Source organism: Selaginella moellendorffii, unplaced genomic scaffold (assembly GCF_000143415.4).
Source record: "Selaginella moellendorffii unplaced genomic scaffold, v1.0 SELMOscaffold_8, whole genome shotgun sequence".
NCBI classification, from domain to species: domain Eukaryota; kingdom Viridiplantae; phylum Streptophyta; class Lycopodiopsida; order Selaginellales; family Selaginellaceae; genus Selaginella; species Selaginella moellendorffii.
This window is the reverse complement of record NW_003314269.1, coordinates 2,183,643-2,201,492: the sequence shown is the minus strand read 5'-3', so window position 1 is coordinate 2,201,492 and position 17,850 is coordinate 2,183,643. Positions and strand designations below refer to the sequence as shown.

Below are 17,850 nucleotides of genomic sequence, written 5' to 3'. Positions count from 1 at the left end.
ACCAAATGATTAGCATAAATATATTTGTCTTAACAAACACCCGGTTAGTTCCTACCGTACTGTACGAACAGTTTAACAGCAAAACCTATGATACGAATTTGAGTTCCATTGCAAAGAGTGGTAAAAGGTGGAGCACTACTTTCAGGCAGGATATCAGATATTTGCTGATTAAATAGCTGCTTATTAGTAAATGGAATTACATTTGGTTTAACAGTACTGATTCAAAAATTTATGGGAGTGTGTTGCTACATTAGAGGAATGACTTGGCTTACATTAGCAAAAAACCAAATAACCATTCTCGTTTGAGACAAAATTATCCAAGGGGAACACTACAGAAATATGGTAGCCTGTCTCATTTAAACAAAGTCCCGAAATTATTCCGTTGGAATCCACTAAATACTGCTGGCATGTTTTCCAAAAATCACTCCCAAGAACAAGTTTGCCATTGTCGTTGCCTAGTTTAGAACCTAGAGGCAAGTTACTTTGAAACCACTGTGATGGGGCACAAAATGCCCATAGAACACCAACAAAATTGACTGTAGAATTACTACATGATTTAGAAAACCCATTGCAAGCCTATTAAAAATGAAAGGAAAAGAAAGAAAATAAGATAAAAATCTGGATTATATACCTTGAGTGAAAATAACAAAGCGAAAACCAAAATCACTAACATGTAAACTCTAGCTAATGTTTTAGCATCCATGACCAAATCAATACATTACTAAAACAGTAAAGGTTTCTTAAAATAAATACAACTTGCACTGGCAAACAAAGTTAAAGTCGTCAAGTCGACAAAAATTAATTTACTTTAGGTGTCCTACTACAAAAAGAAACTCCTTTACCTTAAAGTTTATTTGAAAAGAATATGCTACTTTTTAAGGTTTTAGACGATCCTAACCGTACAAAAACTCGACATTCTTCGATGCTGAGAAGGAGCTGCCTCCATTATGATCTGTTTTACCCAACTAACACGATGAAATGGACGAGTTACTCTCTGTTCTAGAATATCGAGAAAAACGCGGCTCCAGCTTTGAACGGCCAGGATGCGATCTAGGGCTAGATATATAGTAAGAATCTAGGGCTCTGGCGGCTAGGGTTTTGGTGCGTGTGTGTCGAAAATGGTAAGTGGAATTCCTCACCGCTTCTGTGCTTGAATCGTGTGCTTCTTCCGCCAGGTTCTCTCCAACGACATCGATCTCTTGCATCCGCCGGCGGAGCTGGAGAAGCGCAAGCACAAACTCAAGCGCCTCGTCCCCACTCCCAATTCCTTCTTCATGGTAACCTTGTAGCCCTTTCCCCTTTCTCCCATAGCGCTAATTCTCGTCTCGCCGCAGGACGTGAAATGCCAGGGATGCTTCAACATCACGACTGTCTTCAGTCACTCGCAGACGGTGGTGTTTTGCAGCAATTGCCAAAACGTTCTATGCCAGCCCACCGGAGGAAAGGCTCGTCTCACAGAAGGCTGCTCCTTCCGGAAGAAGAGCGACTAGAACACCAGCAACGAGGCATCAAAACCAAAGTAACGATGCGTAGAGCACTAGCCGTGTGTGTTTGTTCCCTTCACATGTGTAATAGAAAGTAGCCCAATTTTGCTTCAATGGATTGGGATTTTTCTCGAATTCCTTCTTGGGTTTCTTACAGCTGCAAGGATTGTATGAGAAATAGCGAGAAGTTCATTGGTAGCTCTCTTCTTTCCAACTCTTTGATATGCTAAAAGCTTTTCTAGGTCCATGGAGAGGTCACAAACCATGAAAGAATATCTACATAACCCCAAGCACCGTCGTGGAAGATGACGAGCGGTGAGAGCTACTGGAAAGCAATCTTTTTCAGGGCGGCTTTGTTCTCAAAGCGAGAACGTTATAAGTAAGTCTTCTTTGCTTTTATTTGCATTGGATTTTCAATGAGTTTTCAAAAACCATTGATCAACCAACCATAACCATGTCCTTGCATTTGCCCTTGAACATAAGTAGTAACAATATCAACTACCATCAAAACAGAATTACAACATTAATAGAATTCTGTATTTGCGACATACACATACCAAAGAGATATTATTTTAATTTGAATGTTGAAAGTTTATATATTTCACAATCATTTTTTAAAAGTTCAAATATACTATTTTACTAAGTTATTCAATAAGCAAGCATCTATGATAATATTTTAATTTAAATAAGCAAACAATGCTTTTTTACCATAAATATAATTTGTGTTTATTCTCTACCACCTGTGTTTTCTAGGCGCGAAGTGTTCGTCAAGAAGAAAATAAGTAGCTAGGGCATCCATGGCGTGGGCGCACGAGGCCATGAGCCTGGAGGAGCTGATCCAGGTAGCGTCCGCGTTTCTCGATATTCTGGTGCTCGCGTCAGGCTACCAGTCTTCCGGGGCGCCCGTTTTCTGGCATCCTCGGGGCGTGGCCAGGGCAATGCGATGGGCGGCGCTCCTGGAGCGAGCAATGCGGGGGTTTCCAGCCACTGACCAGGGGCGCTCGTCCATGGAGATTCTCGACATGGCGCTGCTGGATCTCATGGACGCCACGCCCCATCCGCCGGGCCTGCCTCAGCTCACATGCCGGCTACTCTCCACTGCGAGAAACGTCCTTGTAAGTTTCTTGATCCAGGCCTTTGGGATTGGCAACGGGCAGCTCGTCTCGCTCGTGGTGGCGGCCCCCGACACCGATCTCGCGGAGTTTCTCCGGGAGAGAAAGGGAGGATCCTCGGCCAGGAAGCGATCCTTCGATGAGTTTCAGGTTCCCGAGGCGATCACTCTGGAGGTATTGTCTCGAGAGAGAGCAAAGTCGGGCTTGGATCGACTGGGCGAAGGGCTCGAGCGCGTCGTAGAGGAGATAAGTTCAAGCAGGTTGGTGAAAACGCGAGCTATTCCCATTTGGAAGGAAGATGGAACTAGTGATCACCCGGACACCAGTAGAGGAAGCTCTTGCCTTTGCGAGAGATGGTGCCAGGAAGCCATCTCCTACTGGACGTCGGCCAAGACGATCTACAAACTCACGGGAGCCATGACGATCTTCGACGCCGAGATGGAGCTGTGGATCCCGGTTTTGGATTCTTTGCACAGAAAGGCAGTGACTTCCGCGACGCAGGGTGACGAAGTTGTGGAGGTTGCCGAGCTCTGCTTGCTCTATCTTGCCTCCACTGCATGGAAACTCGTTCTCCGCAAGCTCCTGGCTTCGCTCGTCCCTTCTTCTTCGCAAGCTTCTGAAGGAGGAGCGGTGAGCTTTCCAGAGATTCCACAGCAGAAGCGGGAAGAAGTGGAAAACTATTTCCTTGGATTGCTGCAAGCCAGGAGAGCAATCTGGTGGAAAGTCCCGGCCATCCTCGCGGCGGCGGCAGTGGCGGTCAAGAACTCGGGCTTGTCCAGGAGCTACGTCGAGTCCATTGCGATTCACGTCCACTCCAAGGAGAGCTCCGGAATTTGCTTCTGCCATGCTTGCTGCTCAAGGCAGCAGTGCGAGCGATGCCAGGATCTAGTCCACGAGCGAACCTGGTGCGTTTTGCTGCTCAACCAGATGGAAGGGGAATTCCTCCAGCAGCTCAAGAGGCTCTACTTGAGAACTTGCGACTACGAAAACATTCGTCCTGGAGGTACCATAGTTTGGTCCGAGCATTCTTTCTCTCGAGTTTAAGCGGCAAGCCACACGATCGAGCACATACAGTAAGTATTTGTTTTTCAATCGCTAGAGCTCATGAAGTTCTTAGAACTGCAGGTAACACTCGCCGATCTAAATACCAAGCCAGGATCAAGCAAAGTTCGGAAGAAAACGCCTCAAAATACATTTGAGATTTGCAGCCACTGCGTTTTGACATTTCCGTTTTCTCCAGCTCGGGAAAAATGTTCATACTGAGTGTTCCAAGTGATCTTTGCCCCTGGAGTCGAGAATTGCCAGGAAATCCTTGTCGAAATCGACAACCTTTCAATACCTTCGTAGGATAAAACTTGCACAAGCTCGGCGTCGCCAAATCCAACCAGCCTCAAGTTTGTTCTCCCGCCATCCACTCCGACGATCTTGCATTGACTTGCTGGGATTCCCCGCGGAGTGCAGAGGCAACACTTCGGTGTCGCTCAGATCTTCAAGCTTGAATCCCTCGATCGTCACCGCCTGGCCAACGATCTTGTCAGCGTTCTCGAGCTTGCACCCCCATAGTCGAACTTGAGCAGCGAGCTTCTCATGAACTCCAGCATTTGCTCTAGGGATCTGGACGAAGCACCATGCATTGACTCAAACCGGCGTCCATGACGAGAAACAACCTTACTTCTGGTCGGGGAGATGCTCAAACCAGGAATCCATTCCTGAATCCCGCAATTGAAGAGAAATTCCGTTTCCTCGATTCGGGTGGCATTTCGAGGCTCTCACGCTCGTCATCTTGGTCGATTTCCACACTTGGTGCTGGACAGGCTCGTCAACTACAAGGAGCTCACCGGAGCTCGGTATGGAGTGGTGGCCAATCTCGCTTCCTCCCGGCTGTGCGAGAGGGCCGCTCCAGCTTTCCTCCTCCTCTCGCGGTCCCTGGACAATCCCCCCCTGGCGTTTGGCTTTGCGATCGACCGGGCTCGCAGTGATCGTAGCAATCGAGCAAGCTCCTTTTCTCCTTGGAACCTTGGGGAACCTCGGCCTTGAGGTTGACGTGAGGGAACTGCTCTCTAAAACCCTCGTCTAGACGATCGAGATAGTGATCCGCTAAAAAAGCAGATAATTATGTTTAAAACATTATTATTTCTTTCAATTTCAATTGCCATGTACGGTAATATAGTTAATTAAAAGTCCTTTGTCATTCTTTCTCAAGCTACTTGGCCCGTGAATCTCCTAGTGCAGTTCCATTGGAAAGACATACTTAAGCAAGCCAACAAACCGTTGAACGGATTAGAACGATTGCAGATTTTCTGGCTCAAGCAGTTTGCTCAGATACGATTTAGAGTGGTATCGTGGCCCGTTTACGTTAAACCTGAGAAAAACATCCTCCGCTATTAGAGATCGTAGAGGAGCATCAATCAAGGCCTACTTGGTCTCATTGTTTATGAAGCTTAGCTTGTTCGATACATACTCCGCCATCTTTCGACTTCCTCAGCACAAATGCAAGTAATCTGAAAGAAAGAACTCATTTGAGCTCTCACAAGACGTGGAAAAAAGGCTTGGAGATGGGTTTAGTGTTGTTGAAATATAATTAATCATTGGGATTGTCACACACAAACTTAGCATATTACCAACATTGAAATCAATAAATTCTATCAAGAGAATCTCTAAATTGTTTAAAAGATTTCTAAATAATTGCTGGTTTTTTTACTAGTAGCACCATTCATGTTTAGTATTATTTATTAGTCCAATTGATCAATATGTGATTTAATTAAGAATTTTAAAATTGTTCCTAGAAGAGTATGACTAGAGCTTTATATCAACTTTTTCTTCTAGAAAAATATTACTCAAGAAATTGCAGGAAGTGCATTATGGAATATAATATAATGTCACTAGTAATAATTAAAAAAAATTGCCATTTGTGGCTTGCTTTTATGCCCAGAAATGTTCACTCGTTTATTATTTGTGTAACTAGCAAACTAAAAATAAACTAAATGGGATATAAAATATAGCTCTTCATAAGGACAAGTATTTGATAATTTAAATACGTAGAAAAAACCGGGCCTTCATGACCTATTTGTAAAGATTTTATTTGAAATGATCCACCATTTTCATAAGGAATTTCCTTATATGGAATATTTAAAGTGCACAAAGGGAATTGCTTATAGCCATACTCGAGGTTTAATAGTGTGGGCAAAGCAAGGACATCACCCAAGGAAAGATAGTGCTTGAGGCGGGAGCTGGTGACTAAGCAGCGGGAGACTTCTTTTAAAAGCAGCTTTCTTAACCGCCTAGCATTCCACTTGGCAATTTCTAGTAATATTGAGCGCCATTGCAATCTCCAACAACATTTATTTACTTATTATGTAATTTATGATCACAAGTTCTTTAGTTGCCGGTGAAACCACGACTCTGGAATGGCACACATGAAACAAGAGGAGCATCCATCGCTGTAGCCAGTCCATCGATTCCACCTGCAATTCCATCCGATAAATCCTTGAAAGCTTTGTGTCCGAGCTTCATCACGTCCTCCACTAGCATGAGCACCAATTCCTTGGTGACATGCTCCATTGCAAAGACGTGTGAATAGAGGCGTTGCACACCATTGACCACTAGCGTCTCGTTGGAGAGGCTGTACTTGAGCACCAGGTCATGGTTGAGCTGCCGGAAACGAACAGTGAGCGAGAGTGGAGATCGTGCAACCCAGAGATCGAGCTTGAGTTTCTTGCCCAGCTCTTTCATGGTGTTGTAGATGAATCGTGCCATCCCCTGGCAATTCACGGCCTTGTCAATATGCTGCTTGAGTGTATGCTTGGAGATGTAGCTCCAGTAGAAGACCGCCGAAAGGCCATTCCTGGAGCCAGCAAAGGTGGTGTCTGGAGTGCCAGTGTAGATCGGATTGCTCGGTGGGTTGATTTGGTACCTGGAAGAGCCACAACTTTCGTCAACGTTTTTCATCAGGTGGCGTAAGAACATCACCTTCTCTTGGACATGAAAAGTCCGCATGGAATTGGCGCACCCATCCACTTGTGCCCGCTCATTGAGATGGAATGCACAGCGTCCAGGCTGAAATCAAACTCGGGCGCGACTTCCACAGCGTCACCATCCTCAAACTTGCAGCCCTCTTCCGCGGCCAGCTTCAGATACGGAATGTAAGCAGCACCGAGTGCGCCATCGACGTGGATCCAAAATCCCGTCCGTACACTCTCCTTGCCGCCGGCGTCGATGACCCGCTTGTCGTGGCCGTAGAACTGGAAGATGGGCATGAGCGCGGCCATGGCCTTAACGACGCTATCATAGGCGCCCTTGAAGGTGGTGCCATAGTTGAGGTTAACGAAGATGGGGTGGCCCCTCCGTGCAAAGAAGAGCACTAGCTCCGCGAGAGACTGGGTGTGGATGGTTCCATCCTCGGGGCCCTCCTCGTACGAGGGGACCTCGTCCGGCCACTTCCCATCTTGGGTGATCGGGCACATCCCGGGGTACTTCTCCTCGCCCACCACTCCGAAAGTGGGGATGGCGATGAGCCGGGTCGCCTTTGCGAACGAGTAGTGCGTGTCCTCCGAATAGAACGCAACCGGCGAGAAGTAGTTCTCACAAAACTCGTCGGAGCATTCTGGGAATGGAGCTGCGCTCCTTGCCTGGGCTTGGCATTTGGAGGCACGGCTGCTTGGCGATACACAAGCCGCGGAGCCGCCGCCTTCTTTGTGTCTCCGCCGGATTCCATGAGGAGGATTTTGCCACCGAGGTAGTCTCGGGCATTCCACAGTGCGTACATGTTGCCTTCGGTGGATCCCATGGTGAGGAGGAATCCCCAGTAGCTGTTCCCTTCCTCGTCACCCAGGAGGGCCGATTTATGAGGCCAGTTCGCGTTCCACAGCGACGCGTAGTAGTCGAGCACGGCGCGCTCCATGAACTTGGTGTTGGTGGTGCAAGTGCCCTCCACAAATGGGTCCCCAATGTTGTTAATCTGGGACCAGAGCAAACATTTGATAACAATGACCATGAATATCTACTTACATGCACGTTGAGGAAGTCATTCAGTTCGTCAAAGCTCATCTTCTGGTTGGCCTGGAAGCCCATGAAGTGGGACTGCTGCTGCTTGAGATAGTCGAGCGACTTGTTAAGGGCCTCCTGGCGGGCTTGCAGACGGTTGGCCGGATGCTCTTGGAGCTTGCTGTCCCTCAAACTCGACGCAAGATCGAAGTTGACACCCTCGAGAGCTTTGGGAAGTGGAGGATAGACATAATCGTCAGTGGTGGGAGGGGAAACGCGCTGCGCGGGAAATAGATCACTCATGGAACTCGCCATATTGATGGATGGACTGATCAAGAACCCGATGCTAAGAGAGAAAAAGGACTAGTGTGTGCTGAGCAATGGAAACTGTTTATATGCAAGATCAACCACGAGAAAAGCGTGGAGCAAAATTCTAGCTTGAAGGGTCAAATGTCCCTTTCAAGAAATCAGATAAGTAAAGGATTGGGACCATAAAATTCATTATTTGATGCCAGCGATGGAAGAATACAAAATCGTAAGGTGTCACCGTATATATTCAAATTGGTATTTTTTGATGGTACAAGGATTACTACAAAGTTGCATTGAAAAATAACGTTGCACAGAAAATGCAATCTTATTATAATGTTGCAAAATATTGTTTATGTTATAGTGGAGGAGGAATCCCCAGTAGCTGTTCCCTTCCTCGTCACCCAGGAGGTCCGATTTGTGAGTTCGCGTTCCACAACGGTGCGTAGTCTCCACAAATGCATAGTAACCACAGCCAATCAATATCCAGCCAATCATACGATATACTTACATGCACGTCGAGGAAGTCCTGCAGTTCGTCAAAGGTCATCTTCTGGTTGGCCATGAAGTGGGACTGCTGCTGCTTGAGATAGGATCATGCAACTCGCCATGTTGATGGATGGATCGAGAGGAGCCGACGGGAAAGAACTGTGCTGAGCATGGTTATGGAAACTTGTGGACGTTGATATCCAAGAGTAGTACAGTACGGGACCAAGCACAAAATAAAAGCTTTGTTTTCAAATGTCTTGCTCGATCATGAGAAAGCGATTGGCCAGATCGGCTGGTTTAAGGGTTTAAATATGGTTTAGCTTATAGGGTCCAACTGCTGATATTTTAGTCTAAATACTTATTTTAGACCTGGGATGATTGAGGAGAGTTATTGCATCCAGTTGTAAAACTCGCTGCTGAAGATAATTATTTTGGCTTGCCAACCAGAAGATGGACAGGCCAAGTCACCGTTTTCACCACCATAGGATCACCGCCCCAGCTCTTCTCAAATGCCGGCCGAAACTCCTCCAATATGGCCACCCCCTTGTCCATGGCGGTCTGTACGGCGGACCACGACCGGAAGTAGGCCAAGAGCTGGCCCAAATTGAGCCGCTTGATCGACTCGAACCGTAACGGCCCCGTACTAGCCTGGCCCGCGACCGGCTCAAACGGGAAGTCGATTGTACGGTAGCCGTTGTCCACGAGCTGCCGCTGTGGCGCCCAGTAGGGCGACGTGGCCGCGTAGAACTCGGTGAGGACGGCGTCCACGTCTGCGTCCACGTGGCAGAGCTGGTAGCACCACGCGGCCAGCACGCCCGGGCGGTCGCCGCCACGGCGGAGCATCGCGCCGACGTGGCCGTAGAAGGCGTCCAGGTCGAACCAGTGGAGGGCCTGCGCGACGGTGACGAGGTCGAGCGAGTGGTCGGGGCCGATCACCGAGTGGAGCTCGTCGCGGGTGATCGATTTGGAAGTCACGGCGTATTTGATGTTTGGGCGCTGCGGGGCTTGCTGGAGCTGCTGGGAGCTCACGTCCGTCGCGATCACTCGATCGAAGATCTCTGCGAGCTAAGAAACCCCCAAAAATTCTAGACAAACCCCGGCTTGGCTTACCTTGATCGCAGCTTGCCCATTTCCAGTGCCCACGTCCCACACGCATCCATGGTGCGTAACCGACGCCAGGAATTCGAAGAGGGAATCCGGATAATCGGGGCGCGCAGCCGCGTAGATCTCCGCCTGGGTATCAAACAGCCCCGCCATGAAGAGCCCTAAAAACTGTAGCGACTTTGACAAGATAGCGCGGATATTCGCAAATTCAAAATGTACCGGGAAAAGTTACATTACTTTTCGTTTTCTCTTTGTTCTTCGTTTTTTTCGGTGTTCCCGTTCTTGCTACTTACGGATTGAGCACGGTTCCATTGGGAAGAACCCGCCTTCTAGTCGATCCTCCTCCTCTCGCCGATGCCGGGCTCGTCCACAAGAATCCATCCCAGTCGGTCGAATGCCAAGTGTTCGTGACGATCAAGTCCGCGCAATCGCCTCCACTCGCATTGCTCCCACCGTTTCCATTCCCTCCTTTGTCCCTGAGATGATCCATGGATGGTGGCTTTTGGAGTAGCAGGAGCTCGGCGTCGTGGCGGAAGGACATGCTCGAGGGGACGTTTACGAGCAAGTCCTGCTCGCCACCGCTGTCGTGGCCCTCCTCCATGAGGTTGTTCTTCACGGGTTTTCGCGCTGGAATCGCCGTGGACTCGGGCAGGAAAGAGGAAGTCGTAGCTCGCCGGGGGCCGGATGATTCCTGGCTTGGTTTCGAGCTGCTTGAAGAGACCCCGTAGTTAAGCTCGTGTTGCTTGTGAGTTCCATGGAGGATTGAGTCGTCCGTCCCTTCAGAGACAAAGAAAGAAAAAAAAAGAGATGGTTTTGAGTCCTCGAGAGAAACCTTTTCGTCTCTTACTCTCGATCGCGAGCAGCGATGCATTTCCTGCGCAGGGAGGCTTGAGAAGCTTGTGCTCTTTGCCACACGGCGGCTGCTGTAACGTAAGTAGGAGAGAGATGAAAAAAGGAAACGCGAACGAGAAAGTTTGGTTTCACCTCAGCCCGGCGCTTGGAAGTTCGAGCTTGATTTTGAAGCTGAGACAAGCTTTCGGCCCATCCGGACGCTGCCAAGTCCGTGACCGATAGAAGTTGCTGGTAGTGCTGCAAAACGCGAGGACTGGATCCAGCTTCGGGCGAGTCGAACGTTCCTTCGGAAAGAAGCCGCTGAAAGTTGGACACTGCCCTCTCGAACTGGGAGCTGCTAAACATGCTGCTCAAGCTGCACGAGAGCGCTCTCCACTTAGTTTTCTTTCTCAGATACTAAGAAAGAAAGGAGAAAGTTTTTACCTTTGTGGACAATGCGAGATGTCCACCGAGGAGAGGAACTTTAGAAGCTGGAGTTGCTCTTGATCCGTCAATAGCTCGGTAAACGTATCAGCATTAATCACATCCTGTTCAATCGTGTCGAAAGAACACGTTACAGTAAATCCTTTTAGGAGAATAGAGAAAGCTTGCCTTGAGTTCCAGGAAGTTGAGTGGAGACTGCTTGCTTTGCAGCACATTTCTCTTGTTGTAGGGAAAAATTTCTCTGGAAGACAAGAAGCTTCAAATCATCTTCATAGAGAAATCTAGACTAGAAAAGAGAAAATAAAGAGATACTTACAAGAGCGTTCTACTGGGATTGTAATGAGTCTCGGGTCTTTGGTAGCCGATGGCGAGCTTCTCCTTTCCTCTCAACGGGGCCGAATTGTAGAGCCCGGTACTTTGACCAGGAACCTCACCGAGTTCGTGTGCTCCTCCTCCTCCTCTAGTGCCACTATCGATGAGCAACGAGCTCGCCTCGGACTCGTGCTCCTGCTGCTGGGCGATTTGCTGCGCAGGCTGCCGGATAAAAACACTTCCAAGCCCAATCTCCACCGCTACCAGCGGTGACTTTGTCTCGAACAAAACTACAGCGTCACCATTCTCGGGGCATGTCACCGACGACACCTCTTGCTCCTCGAGCGAGACGAGGTTCCTGGCGATTTTGTCTGAGGAGGCCCGGGATCGGAACATGTTTGTGCGCCTGCGAGATGGAACTGGAGTGTCCCAAGGCGTTCCACGCACTGCATGGACGAAATTCACGAGTTCAGCCGAAGAGAAAACGGTGAAAAACGGTGAAAACCAGTTACCAGGAGCGACGGCCGATCTGTAGAAGGGACCATCGAACGTCGAAACCTCAGAGCCGAGGCTCGATCGCGTGCTGGCATCGTCCTCCGCGCTGGTGGAGAAATACGTGCTGGTTTTCGAGAGAGCGCTCTCCGAGTTTCCATCCGATGGTTCCTTTCTCTTGCGCGAGATGATCGTCTTCTCTGGAGCGGTCCGGTTAGAGTTCCATCTCGCTTTGTCACTCCCAACTCCAAATCCGCCCGAGTGCATTGGCATGTAGTTGATGAGCGTGCCTTTAGTCCGCCACCTCGAGCCACAGGCATTGCACAAAACTGGCTTCTCCGGGGGGCCATTCCGCCACAGTGGTGTTGCTGGAAAGATGGCAAAAACAAAAACACGAAGCAGCACACGAGTAAGTTATAGATCAAAGGGAGCAAACTTTGGAGAGGTTTTTCCACAAGACTTTGTTTCTTCGCTGGCATTTTTGGCAATTACAACCGAGTTTGATTCGATTATGAGACCAGGATACACAGAGAGATAAAAACCATGTCATATAGCTTTGCCTTCGAGCTGTTTCGTATCAATCATCGTGGTGATACAAACAAGCAGCAAAAGCACAACGTCCATTACAACGAAGGAAACACGTCAAAGTTTGCAAGAAAGCCAAACAAAGAGTATACAAAGGCAAACCTTGTAGCTTAATGGTGATGGATGAGAACTTACTGGTAATTCCACAGTGGTAGCAAGGGCCCTGCTTCCCCATTCCTCTACTGCTGTGGAGGAGCAGCTCCAAGGGGATTAAACACCTCCCATGCAAAGAACCAACCGAGTGAAGAGGAAGAACAAAGCAAAAAAAAAAATCACGAAGGAAAGAGGAAGAACAGTATGGATAAATAATTCTCTCTCGCGCGGACAAGCAAGCAAGGCCGTGACGGAGAGACCTAAGGAGGAACTACTCAGGCAATTGACAAAAAGGGCAAGGAAAAAAAATCTTTTTTTTTTTTGCTGCTGCTGCGTTCTTCTTCTTCTTTCGCTAGAAAGCTCTGAGACAGTAGAGGAGTTACTTAGCTCTCTCTCCCTGGAGAGCTCTCAAGCTCTTGGTTGCCCTAAGAGCTATTCACCTCACGACCCAGACGAAGAGTAGAGAGAAAAAAAAAAAAAAAAAACAAAGGGGACAAAACCAAGGAAAAGGATAGAACTAGGCGAGATGGAGCTCGTTGGAAAGGCGACCTGATGGGCGAGGAAGAAGAGCCCATTGAGCGTCGCCACCGTCGCCCCCAACAGGGCACGAACAGGGGAGCAGATAGGGCAGTGGAGAGTGTGCGTTTTTGTGTGGTTTGAGCTCACAATTGTGTTGTCACTTTTTTTAGGGTTTTGGTGGGGGTGGGGGCGACCACATTTTATATTTCCTTCCTTTTCCACGCGGAAAAATTCCCCGCCGTTGGATGCGCTCGTAGATGCTTTTGGCATCTTGACGGATTCGTTTCCTGGCCGGGTGAAAGATTTCGCCGTGGGTAAATGGTGATCTGGGCCAATCGTCGCGCGTGACAGCAAGCAGTCGTCGATGGGCACGTGATGGCGCGGATCCGACGGTCGGGAACCGGATAAGGTCTCTCTACAGGGTGAATATTCTCGCCGTACGATAGCGATATCTGGCGGGCTGACGTGGCCGGCGGATGGACGCCACGGTGATGGCGGGTAATTGGGTGGACGGCTGCGATCGCAAGATGCTTGGGGGACATGGTAGGGCTTTAGAGAGAGAGCTTGTTTGTTTTCTCTTCTTCTTCTTCCTCTTCTTCTTGAGAGGGTTTACAGCGTCTTCTCTCTCTCTCGATCGCTCGTCTTTGATCCACCATGGGGCTTCTTGACAAGCTGTGGGACGATGTGGTGGCCGGGCCTCAGCCGGATCGAGGCCTGGGAATGCTGCGCAACAAGAATGCCAAGGCGGTCGCCAGGGATCTCACTGGCTTGGATGGTCTCTGGCAGCGATATTGCGATCGTTTTCTTGCTCACACGGTCGATCTTTGTGGCAGGTGATCCGCTCGGCGCCCCTGGCGCGCGAGACCCGAAATATCAGCGCTCCAGCACCATGGTCACGCAGAGCATCAACATCCGCCCCCCGCCGCTGATCCGATCGGCCAGCTTTGGCGACGAGTCCGCGCCGGCTACCCCGACGGGAGCCGCCTCTAGCGTCGGCTCCCCATCTTCTATGGCTGGATCTCCTGGTAATATCTGCAAGATCTTGCTAGTCCTCGCCTTGTCTCCCACGATTCTTTGCTATCTTGTCGAGATTTTGAGGGAGTCTTTGGAATCTAACTGTGCTCTTCTCGTGAACAGGAACCACGCCCAAAGATAACGTTTGGCGATCGGTGTTCCATCCGGGAGCCGGGCGAGCGCGGGCAGTGGAGCGCCAGGGCTCCGCTCGCTACGACAATGTGACACCAAACTCTCCGTCTGTGTATGACTGGTAAGCCGTCTCTCTCGTGTTCTTGGTTTCTAGCCCTTGTTCGTCCGAGCTCTAGCTGGTTCTCTATCTCTTCATGCTTTAGTGTTTCTTGCATGGATTTCTTACGAGCTCTAAGGAACTTTTTTGTTTCTCTAGATAAGATAGAGTTTAGCAGATTCGGTGTCCATAGATCGTAAGAATCGCTACCAATCACTTCTCATACACAAACGCAGGGTAGTGATCAGTGTCTTGGACACCTGAAGAAAGATCAGGGAGAGCTTCTTCCATGTCGATGGTTGTAGTTTCCGAGTCAAAACTTTTTTCTCATCCTTTCTTGTGTTCCTGGATTTTCAGGATGTACAGCCCCGAGAGCAAGAACAAGTGGCACCACCCGTAAATCTCCAGGTGCCATGGCTGCATGCAAGAAGAAAATATCTCATCTATTTAAGAGAGGCGATCGAAAGTCTTAAAAGTTTGGAGTGGTGGTGAAATTACGAGCAAATACCTGAAGATGATAGAGTTAATGTAGCTGGCCCTGGGAGGTAGGAGTTGTTTGCTTGGCATTTGCTTCCTTCCTTTCTCTACTATCACTGTTTGTAAGATTTTTGTACAGGTGTGAATAGTATATCATAGTTGTCAGCTTTTGCAAATGCTGGTGAGTGTATATCTCATCGTCAGCAAGCTCCTGTGCGAGATCAGATTTCTTATCCTCCAGTATCCTTCCAAAAACTAGTCTTAGCAAAATTAAAAAAATATAAAAAATGGGTTTTTGATTTTTGTGTTTTAACAGATTTTTCAGGCTTTCAAGATGCATTTGACGAGATAATAGCCTGTGAGAACCGAGGAGGCAGAGAAGGCGAGAAACGCCAGGAAGGCAAAGGTGACGGAGGCAGTGGATCTTGAGCACAGGTTGGTGCCGGACCCGTTCGAACCGCACACCCCGGAAACGTCGATCAGTGTGGCTGTGGCGGATGCGGCCGAGATCAGGAAGTAAGTGCTCATCTGCCAAAGAAAAGATCAACCATGAGAATCAATCTCATCGGCATTGCGTTGGTTTGGACCTGGTCGCAGATGAATGTCGCGTATTGGTACAGCGGAGTCACCCCAGCCGAAGACGTGGCGCCGCGGATCACGCACCAAAGCGAGAAACTTAGCTGCGCCAAAGCGTACGCGCATGCCAAAACACCGATGGCCACCGTGTAGCTGCAAAGAAGAGCACTCGCAACTTTGAGTCCGTCGTTCATTGGTGTGTGCAAGATCGCGCGAGAGAGGGAGGGAATTGGGGCATTCACAGAGAATTGGGACATACCTCAAGGATTTGATTGATCCTTGGACGTCGTGAAGAACATCCGCCATGACCGAGAATGCGATGAGCGAGAAGATGAATTGGAGCACCCGGAGCACCACAATCGCGGGCTTCTTCCAGTAGATCTGGGCCAAGTAGACACGCGACGGGACATAGGGCGATGGGGGAGCATCGAATTTGCTGCTTTGCTGCTGTGATTCTTCCATCGATTGGATTACCAAAATTCCCCTAGCTCGGTCGATCCTAGGCTAGGCAGCGCTGCGTATAAAACCCAGATTTCACGAAGGAAACACCCAAGTTGCCGACTTTGTACGCCGCGCAGGCACGATTGTGTGTAGCCGCTCTCCAGGAATTTAACATGGACACTTGCAAAAGTCCACGACGACGCGGGGGAGAAAGGATTAAATTACCCAACCGCGACATCCTTGAAACCTCTTCTTTTTGCGATATCACGTTGTCATGGTCCAAAACTTTGCCAAAGGCACCTTCCATTGCAGCTCGCTAAAATACTATAGAAAGGTGGAAGTTTCGCAGGTGGAAGAGTTCTTAGATCACTCTCATTGCCAGTATATATCACCATATTTCGTGTTAATGCTACAAATTTCATACACACTGCCAGAAAGCTTAGGTGGAGATCTTCACCTTCAGCTAGTTGTTTCCTCGAGAAAACATCGATCAAACATCATCTGTTTTAAGTGTAATTGTGTGGAGCACGGACAAACTTCTCAGAGCTCAGCTGGCGTCACAAGGGTCTACACTTCAAAGGGATCTGTTGGGAAGATTCATCAGTCCCAATCGCTCAGAAATGTGTTCCGATTGTGATCGATCCGAGGAAGGAAGCCTGTTGGACGTTGTGGTTAACTCTTGCTCCCACCTACGAGTTGCAAGTTGCGCTGATTGTCAGGTCTTTTTGCGATCTTTCTGGGTTGTGTAAGCGACCGCAAGAAGTGCTCACGGTTGCAGTCGTTCTTGCACGTTTCCACGGTTAATAGGTGCCGCAAATCTGGGTGATGCTCAGAAAAGGAAGAAAGAATTTAAGAAAAACCTCTCGCTAGCACGTCGAATGGTCTTCCTCTGGACGTGTGGAAAGAGATCAATTCCGTAAAAGCCACTGCTCAAGAGCTGGGAATGCATAATGCTTGAATTCTTACGTACGGTACGTCAGTAGACAAGTTGATCATTGGCAAGAAATGCTAAGTTGGATTTACGATGCCAAATTCGCTAAAGGACAGACAAACTGCATCATAGCACATTATCCCACGCAGCGAGCAAAAAAAAAAAAAGAAGAAATCCTCCTTTTCTTCTTCTCTTTTGTCTGGGTGCCAGTGGGATGATCGAGTGAGGGGCATTTAGGTCATGGGCAGAGGGGGCGGATGCATACCCAGCAAATCCAGGAAGAACAAGAGCTCCTCGCCGCTCTCCTCCAAGCCCGATGGAGGCGATCATCCAGGAGATGATCCGCCACAGACCCAATGCGGTCCGGACGAAATCCAGCAAGCCCAAGTCGAGAATGAGGACGATCCAGCGGTGGAAGCGGCGGTAGCACCATCTTCTCCTCCCGAAACCACCATCAAAGTCTACATTATGTGAGTTTTTTTTCTCTTCTCCTGCGATCTTTGATCTCGGTCTAAGATAGAGCGCATTCTCACTCGACGCTTGCTTAGATTCTACTCCATGTATGGTCACGTCGAGGCTCTGGCCAAGAAGATCAAGCAAGGCGTGGATAGCGTGGATGGAGCGGAGGGATTTCTCTTTAGAGTGGCGGAGAACTTGTCACAGGCGGTGTTGGACAAGATGCACGCTCCGCCGAAGGATGAGTCCATTCCAACCATCACCGCTGCACAGCTCGTAGCCGCCGACGCCTTTCTCTTTGGATTCCCCACGCGTTACGGTGCCATGGCCGCTCAGATGAAAGCTTTCTTCGATTCTACTGGGAGTTTGTGGCAGCAGCAAAAGCTGGCTGGAAAACCAGCCGGATTCTTCGTGAGCAGTGGAACCCAAGGTGGTGGCCAAGAAACGACGGCGTAAGTCAGTCCGAGTTATTTCCATCTTTTGCTTCGAGTGATCTTCTGAACTTATGACTTGCTTCTAGATGGACTGCGATCACTCAACTTGCTCATCACGGCATGGTGTTTATCCCGATCGGCTACACATTTGGTGCTGGAATGTTTAAGCTGGATGATTTGAGGGGTGGCTCCCCATATGGAGCTGGAACTTTTGCTGGTGATGGTTCCAGGCTACCAACACAGACCGAGCTTGAGTTGGCTGAGCACCAAGGGAGATATACAGCAGGAATTGCGAAGAGACTTGTTAATGCAGCAGACTAAAGGAAGAACTAATTCATTTTTATGTACAAATTTGGCCATTAAACTTTTATCTTTCCACATTAAATCTATTCTTAACCTAGTTTAGTTTTAAGTTACGTATTTATTTTTTGACAATCGTAAGTCAGGCAGAATTCCAATGCCCCACTCGCATGAAACCTGTTTGCCACTTTCCAACATCTTTCCTTCTTTTTCTCCCCAGTAGTGTCCTTTAACAGGT

The 17,850-nt window shown here is 48.7% G+C and overlaps 8 protein-coding genes across 11 annotated transcripts; 4 read left to right on the top strand and 4 right to left on the bottom strand.

Moving 5' to 3' along the window:
* The first annotated feature begins 1,061 nt into the window (after window positions 1–1,061).
* LOC9632096 (40S ribosomal protein S27-3) lies at window positions 1,062–1,619 on the top strand. The gene is made up of 3 exons (XM_002967333.2): window positions 1,062–1,121; window positions 1,176–1,277; window positions 1,335–1,619. Exons 1-3 carry the CDS (start codon window positions 1,119–1,121, stop codon window positions 1,488–1,490), a joined length of 261 nt encoding a protein of 86 aa, XP_002967379.1. The 5' UTR covers window positions 1,062–1,118; the 3' UTR covers window positions 1,491–1,619.
* Window positions 1,620–2,292: 673 nt separating this feature from the next.
* Window positions 2,293–4,366, top strand: LOC9635405. Of its 2 annotated transcripts, none has more exons than XM_024671604.1 (2): window positions 2,293–3,669; window positions 3,722–4,366. In XM_024671604.1, the coding sequence occupies exon 1, from the start codon at window positions 2,303–2,305 to the stop codon at window positions 3,638–3,640; it is 1,338 nt and encodes a 445-aa protein (XP_024527372.1). In that variant the 5' UTR covers window positions 2,293–2,302; the 3' UTR covers window positions 3,641–3,669; window positions 3,722–4,366. The 2 variants fall into 2 exon arrangements, with proteins under 2 accessions (XP_024527372.1, XP_024527371.1); XM_024671603.1 differs by having other exon boundaries at window positions 3,714–4,366.
* A 1,548-nt stretch (window positions 4,367–5,914) lies between these two features.
* Window positions 5,915–7,894, bottom strand: LOC9635404 (histidine decarboxylase). The gene is made up of 4 exons (XM_024672114.1): window positions 7,604–7,894; window positions 7,360–7,553; window positions 6,566–7,249; window positions 5,915–6,509 (listed from the first exon to the last, which is right to left on the bottom strand). The coding sequence occupies exons 1-4, from the start codon at window positions 7,892–7,894 to the stop codon at window positions 5,975–5,977; spliced, it is 1,704 nt and encodes a 567-aa protein (XP_024527882.1). The 3' UTR covers window positions 5,915–5,974.
* Window positions 7,895–8,667: 773 nt separating this feature from the next.
* LOC9632095 (putative methyltransferase DDB_G0268948) lies at window positions 8,668–9,759 on the bottom strand. Its single transcript, XM_002966982.2, has 2 exons — window positions 9,485–9,759; window positions 8,668–9,439 (listed from the first exon to the last, which is right to left on the bottom strand). The coding sequence occupies exons 1-2, from the start codon at window positions 9,629–9,631 to the stop codon at window positions 8,801–8,803; spliced, it is 786 nt and encodes a 261-aa protein (XP_002967028.1). The 5' UTR covers window positions 9,632–9,759; the 3' UTR covers window positions 8,668–8,800.
* On the bottom strand, window positions 9,678–12,896 carry LOC112345378 (GATA transcription factor 27-like). 2 transcript variants are annotated; one of them, XM_024672002.1, is made up of 8 exons: window positions 12,278–12,896; window positions 11,578–11,925; window positions 11,070–11,511; window positions 10,922–10,994; window positions 10,754–10,857; window positions 10,463–10,685; window positions 10,326–10,401; window positions 9,678–10,255 (listed from the first exon to the last, which is right to left on the bottom strand). In XM_024672002.1, the coding sequence occupies exons 1-8, from the start codon at window positions 12,315–12,317 to the stop codon at window positions 9,768–9,770; spliced, it is 1,794 nt and encodes a 597-aa protein (XP_024527770.1). In that variant the 5' UTR covers window positions 12,318–12,896; the 3' UTR covers window positions 9,678–9,767. The 2 variants fall into 2 exon arrangements, with proteins under 2 accessions (XP_024527770.1, XP_024527771.1); XM_024672003.1 differs by having other exon boundaries at window positions 10,326–10,398.
* A 423-nt stretch (window positions 12,897–13,319) lies between these two features.
* On the top strand, window positions 13,320–14,642 carry LOC9635403 (auxin-repressed 12.5 kDa protein). 2 transcript variants are annotated; one of them, XM_024672221.1, is made up of 5 exons: window positions 13,320–13,529; window positions 13,588–13,779; window positions 13,892–14,021; window positions 14,234–14,295; window positions 14,355–14,642. In XM_024672221.1, exons 1-4 carry the CDS (start codon window positions 13,409–13,411, stop codon window positions 14,259–14,261), a joined length of 471 nt encoding a protein of 156 aa, XP_024527989.1. In that variant the 5' UTR covers window positions 13,320–13,408; the 3' UTR covers window positions 14,262–14,295; window positions 14,355–14,642. The 2 variants fall into 2 exon arrangements, with proteins under 2 accessions (XP_024527989.1, XP_002967377.1); XM_002967331.2 differs by lacking the exon at window positions 14,234–14,295 and having other exon boundaries at window positions 13,330–13,529.
* Window positions 14,642–15,712, bottom strand: LOC9632094 (CASP-like protein UU2). The gene is made up of 3 exons (XM_002966981.2): window positions 15,310–15,712; window positions 15,062–15,203; window positions 14,642–15,002 (listed from the first exon to the last, which is right to left on the bottom strand). The coding sequence occupies exons 1-3, from the start codon at window positions 15,510–15,512 to the stop codon at window positions 14,796–14,798; spliced, it is 552 nt and encodes a 183-aa protein (XP_002967027.1). The 5' UTR covers window positions 15,513–15,712; the 3' UTR covers window positions 14,642–14,795.
* An 875-nt stretch (window positions 15,713–16,587) lies between these two features.
* Window positions 16,588–17,697, top strand: LOC9632093 (probable NAD(P)H dehydrogenase (quinone) FQR1-like 1). The gene is made up of 3 exons (XM_002967330.2): window positions 16,588–16,892; window positions 16,971–17,330; window positions 17,399–17,697. The coding sequence occupies exons 1-3, from the start codon at window positions 16,663–16,665 to the stop codon at window positions 17,631–17,633; spliced, it is 825 nt and encodes a 274-aa protein (XP_002967376.2). The 5' UTR covers window positions 16,588–16,662; the 3' UTR covers window positions 17,634–17,697.
* The last annotated feature ends 153 nt before the right edge of the window (window positions 17,698–17,850 follow it).

Bases quoted from the DNA above. Each gene is read 5' to 3' on its own strand.
- LOC9632095 (XM_002966982.2), bottom strand. From the start codon at position 9,631: ATGGCGGGGCTGTTTGATACCCAGGCGGAGATCTACGCGGCTGCGCGC. The intron at 9,440-9,484 runs GTAAGCCAAGCC...GGGGTTTCTTAG, and splicing joins ATGGGCAAGCTGCGATCAAG to CTCGCAGAGATCTTCGATCG.
- LOC9635404 (XM_024672114.1), bottom strand. From the start codon at position 7,894: ATGGCGAGTTCCATGAGTGATCTATTTCCCGCGCAGCGCGTTTCCCCT. The intron at 7,554-7,603 runs GTAAGTAGATAT...CTCTGGTCCCAG, and splicing joins ATGACTTCCTCAACGTGCAT to ATTAACAACATTGGGGACCC. The intron at 7,250-7,359 runs GTACGCACTGTG...ATCGCCAAGCAG, and splicing joins GGATCCACCGAAGGCAACAT to CCGTGCCTCCAAATGCCAAG.
- LOC9635405 (XM_024671604.1), top strand. From the start codon at position 2,303: ATGAGCCTGGAGGAGCTGATCCAGGTAGCGTCCGCGTTTCTCGATATT.
- LOC9632096 (XM_002967333.2), top strand. The intron at 1,278-1,334 runs GTAACCTTGTAG...GTCTCGCCGCAG, and splicing joins CTCCCAATTCCTTCTTCATG to GACGTGAAATGCCAGGGATG.
- LOC9632094 (XM_002966981.2), bottom strand. From the start codon at position 15,512: ATGGAAGAATCACAGCAGCAAAGCAGCAAATTCGATGCTCCCCCATCG. The intron at 15,204-15,309 runs GTATGTCCCAAT...TCTTCTTTGCAG, and splicing joins GGATCAATCAAATCCTTGAG to CTACACGGTGGCCATCGGTG. The intron at 15,003-15,061 runs GTCCAAACCAAC...TTTCTTTGGCAG, and splicing joins CGACATTCATCTGCGACCAG to ATGAGCACTTACTTCCTGAT.
- LOC9632093 (XM_002967330.2), top strand. From the start codon at position 16,663: ATGGGCAGAGGGGGCGGATGCATACCCAGCAAATCCAGGAAGAACAAG. The intron at 16,893-16,970 runs GTGAGTTTTTTT...ACGCTTGCTTAG, and splicing joins ACCATCAAAGTCTACATTAT to ATTCTACTCCATGTATGGTC. The intron at 17,331-17,398 runs GTAAGTCAGTCC...ACTTGCTTCTAG, and splicing joins GGTGGCCAAGAAACGACGGC to ATGGACTGCGATCACTCAAC.
- LOC112345378 (XM_024672002.1), bottom strand. From the start codon at position 12,317: ATGGGGAAGCAGGGCCCTTGCTACCACTGTGGAATTACCA. The intron at 11,926-12,277 runs GTAAGTTCTCAT...CCATCTTTCCAG, and splicing joins CTACCACTGTGGAATTACCA to CAACACCACTGTGGCGGAAT. The intron at 10,995-11,069 runs GTAAGTATCTCT...CTTGTCTTCCAG, and splicing joins AATCCCAGTAGAACGCTCTT to AGAAATTTTTCCCTACAACA.
- LOC9635403 (XM_002967331.2), top strand. From the start codon at position 13,409: ATGGGGCTTCTTGACAAGCTGTGGGACGATGTGGTGGCCGGGCCTCAG. The intron at 13,530-13,587 runs GTCTCTGGCAGC...TCTTTGTGGCAG, and splicing joins GGATCTCACTGGCTTGGATG to GTGATCCGCTCGGCGCCCCT. The intron at 13,780-13,891 runs GTAATATCTGCA...TCTCGTGAACAG, and splicing joins TTCTATGGCTGGATCTCCTG to GAACCACGCCCAAAGATAAC.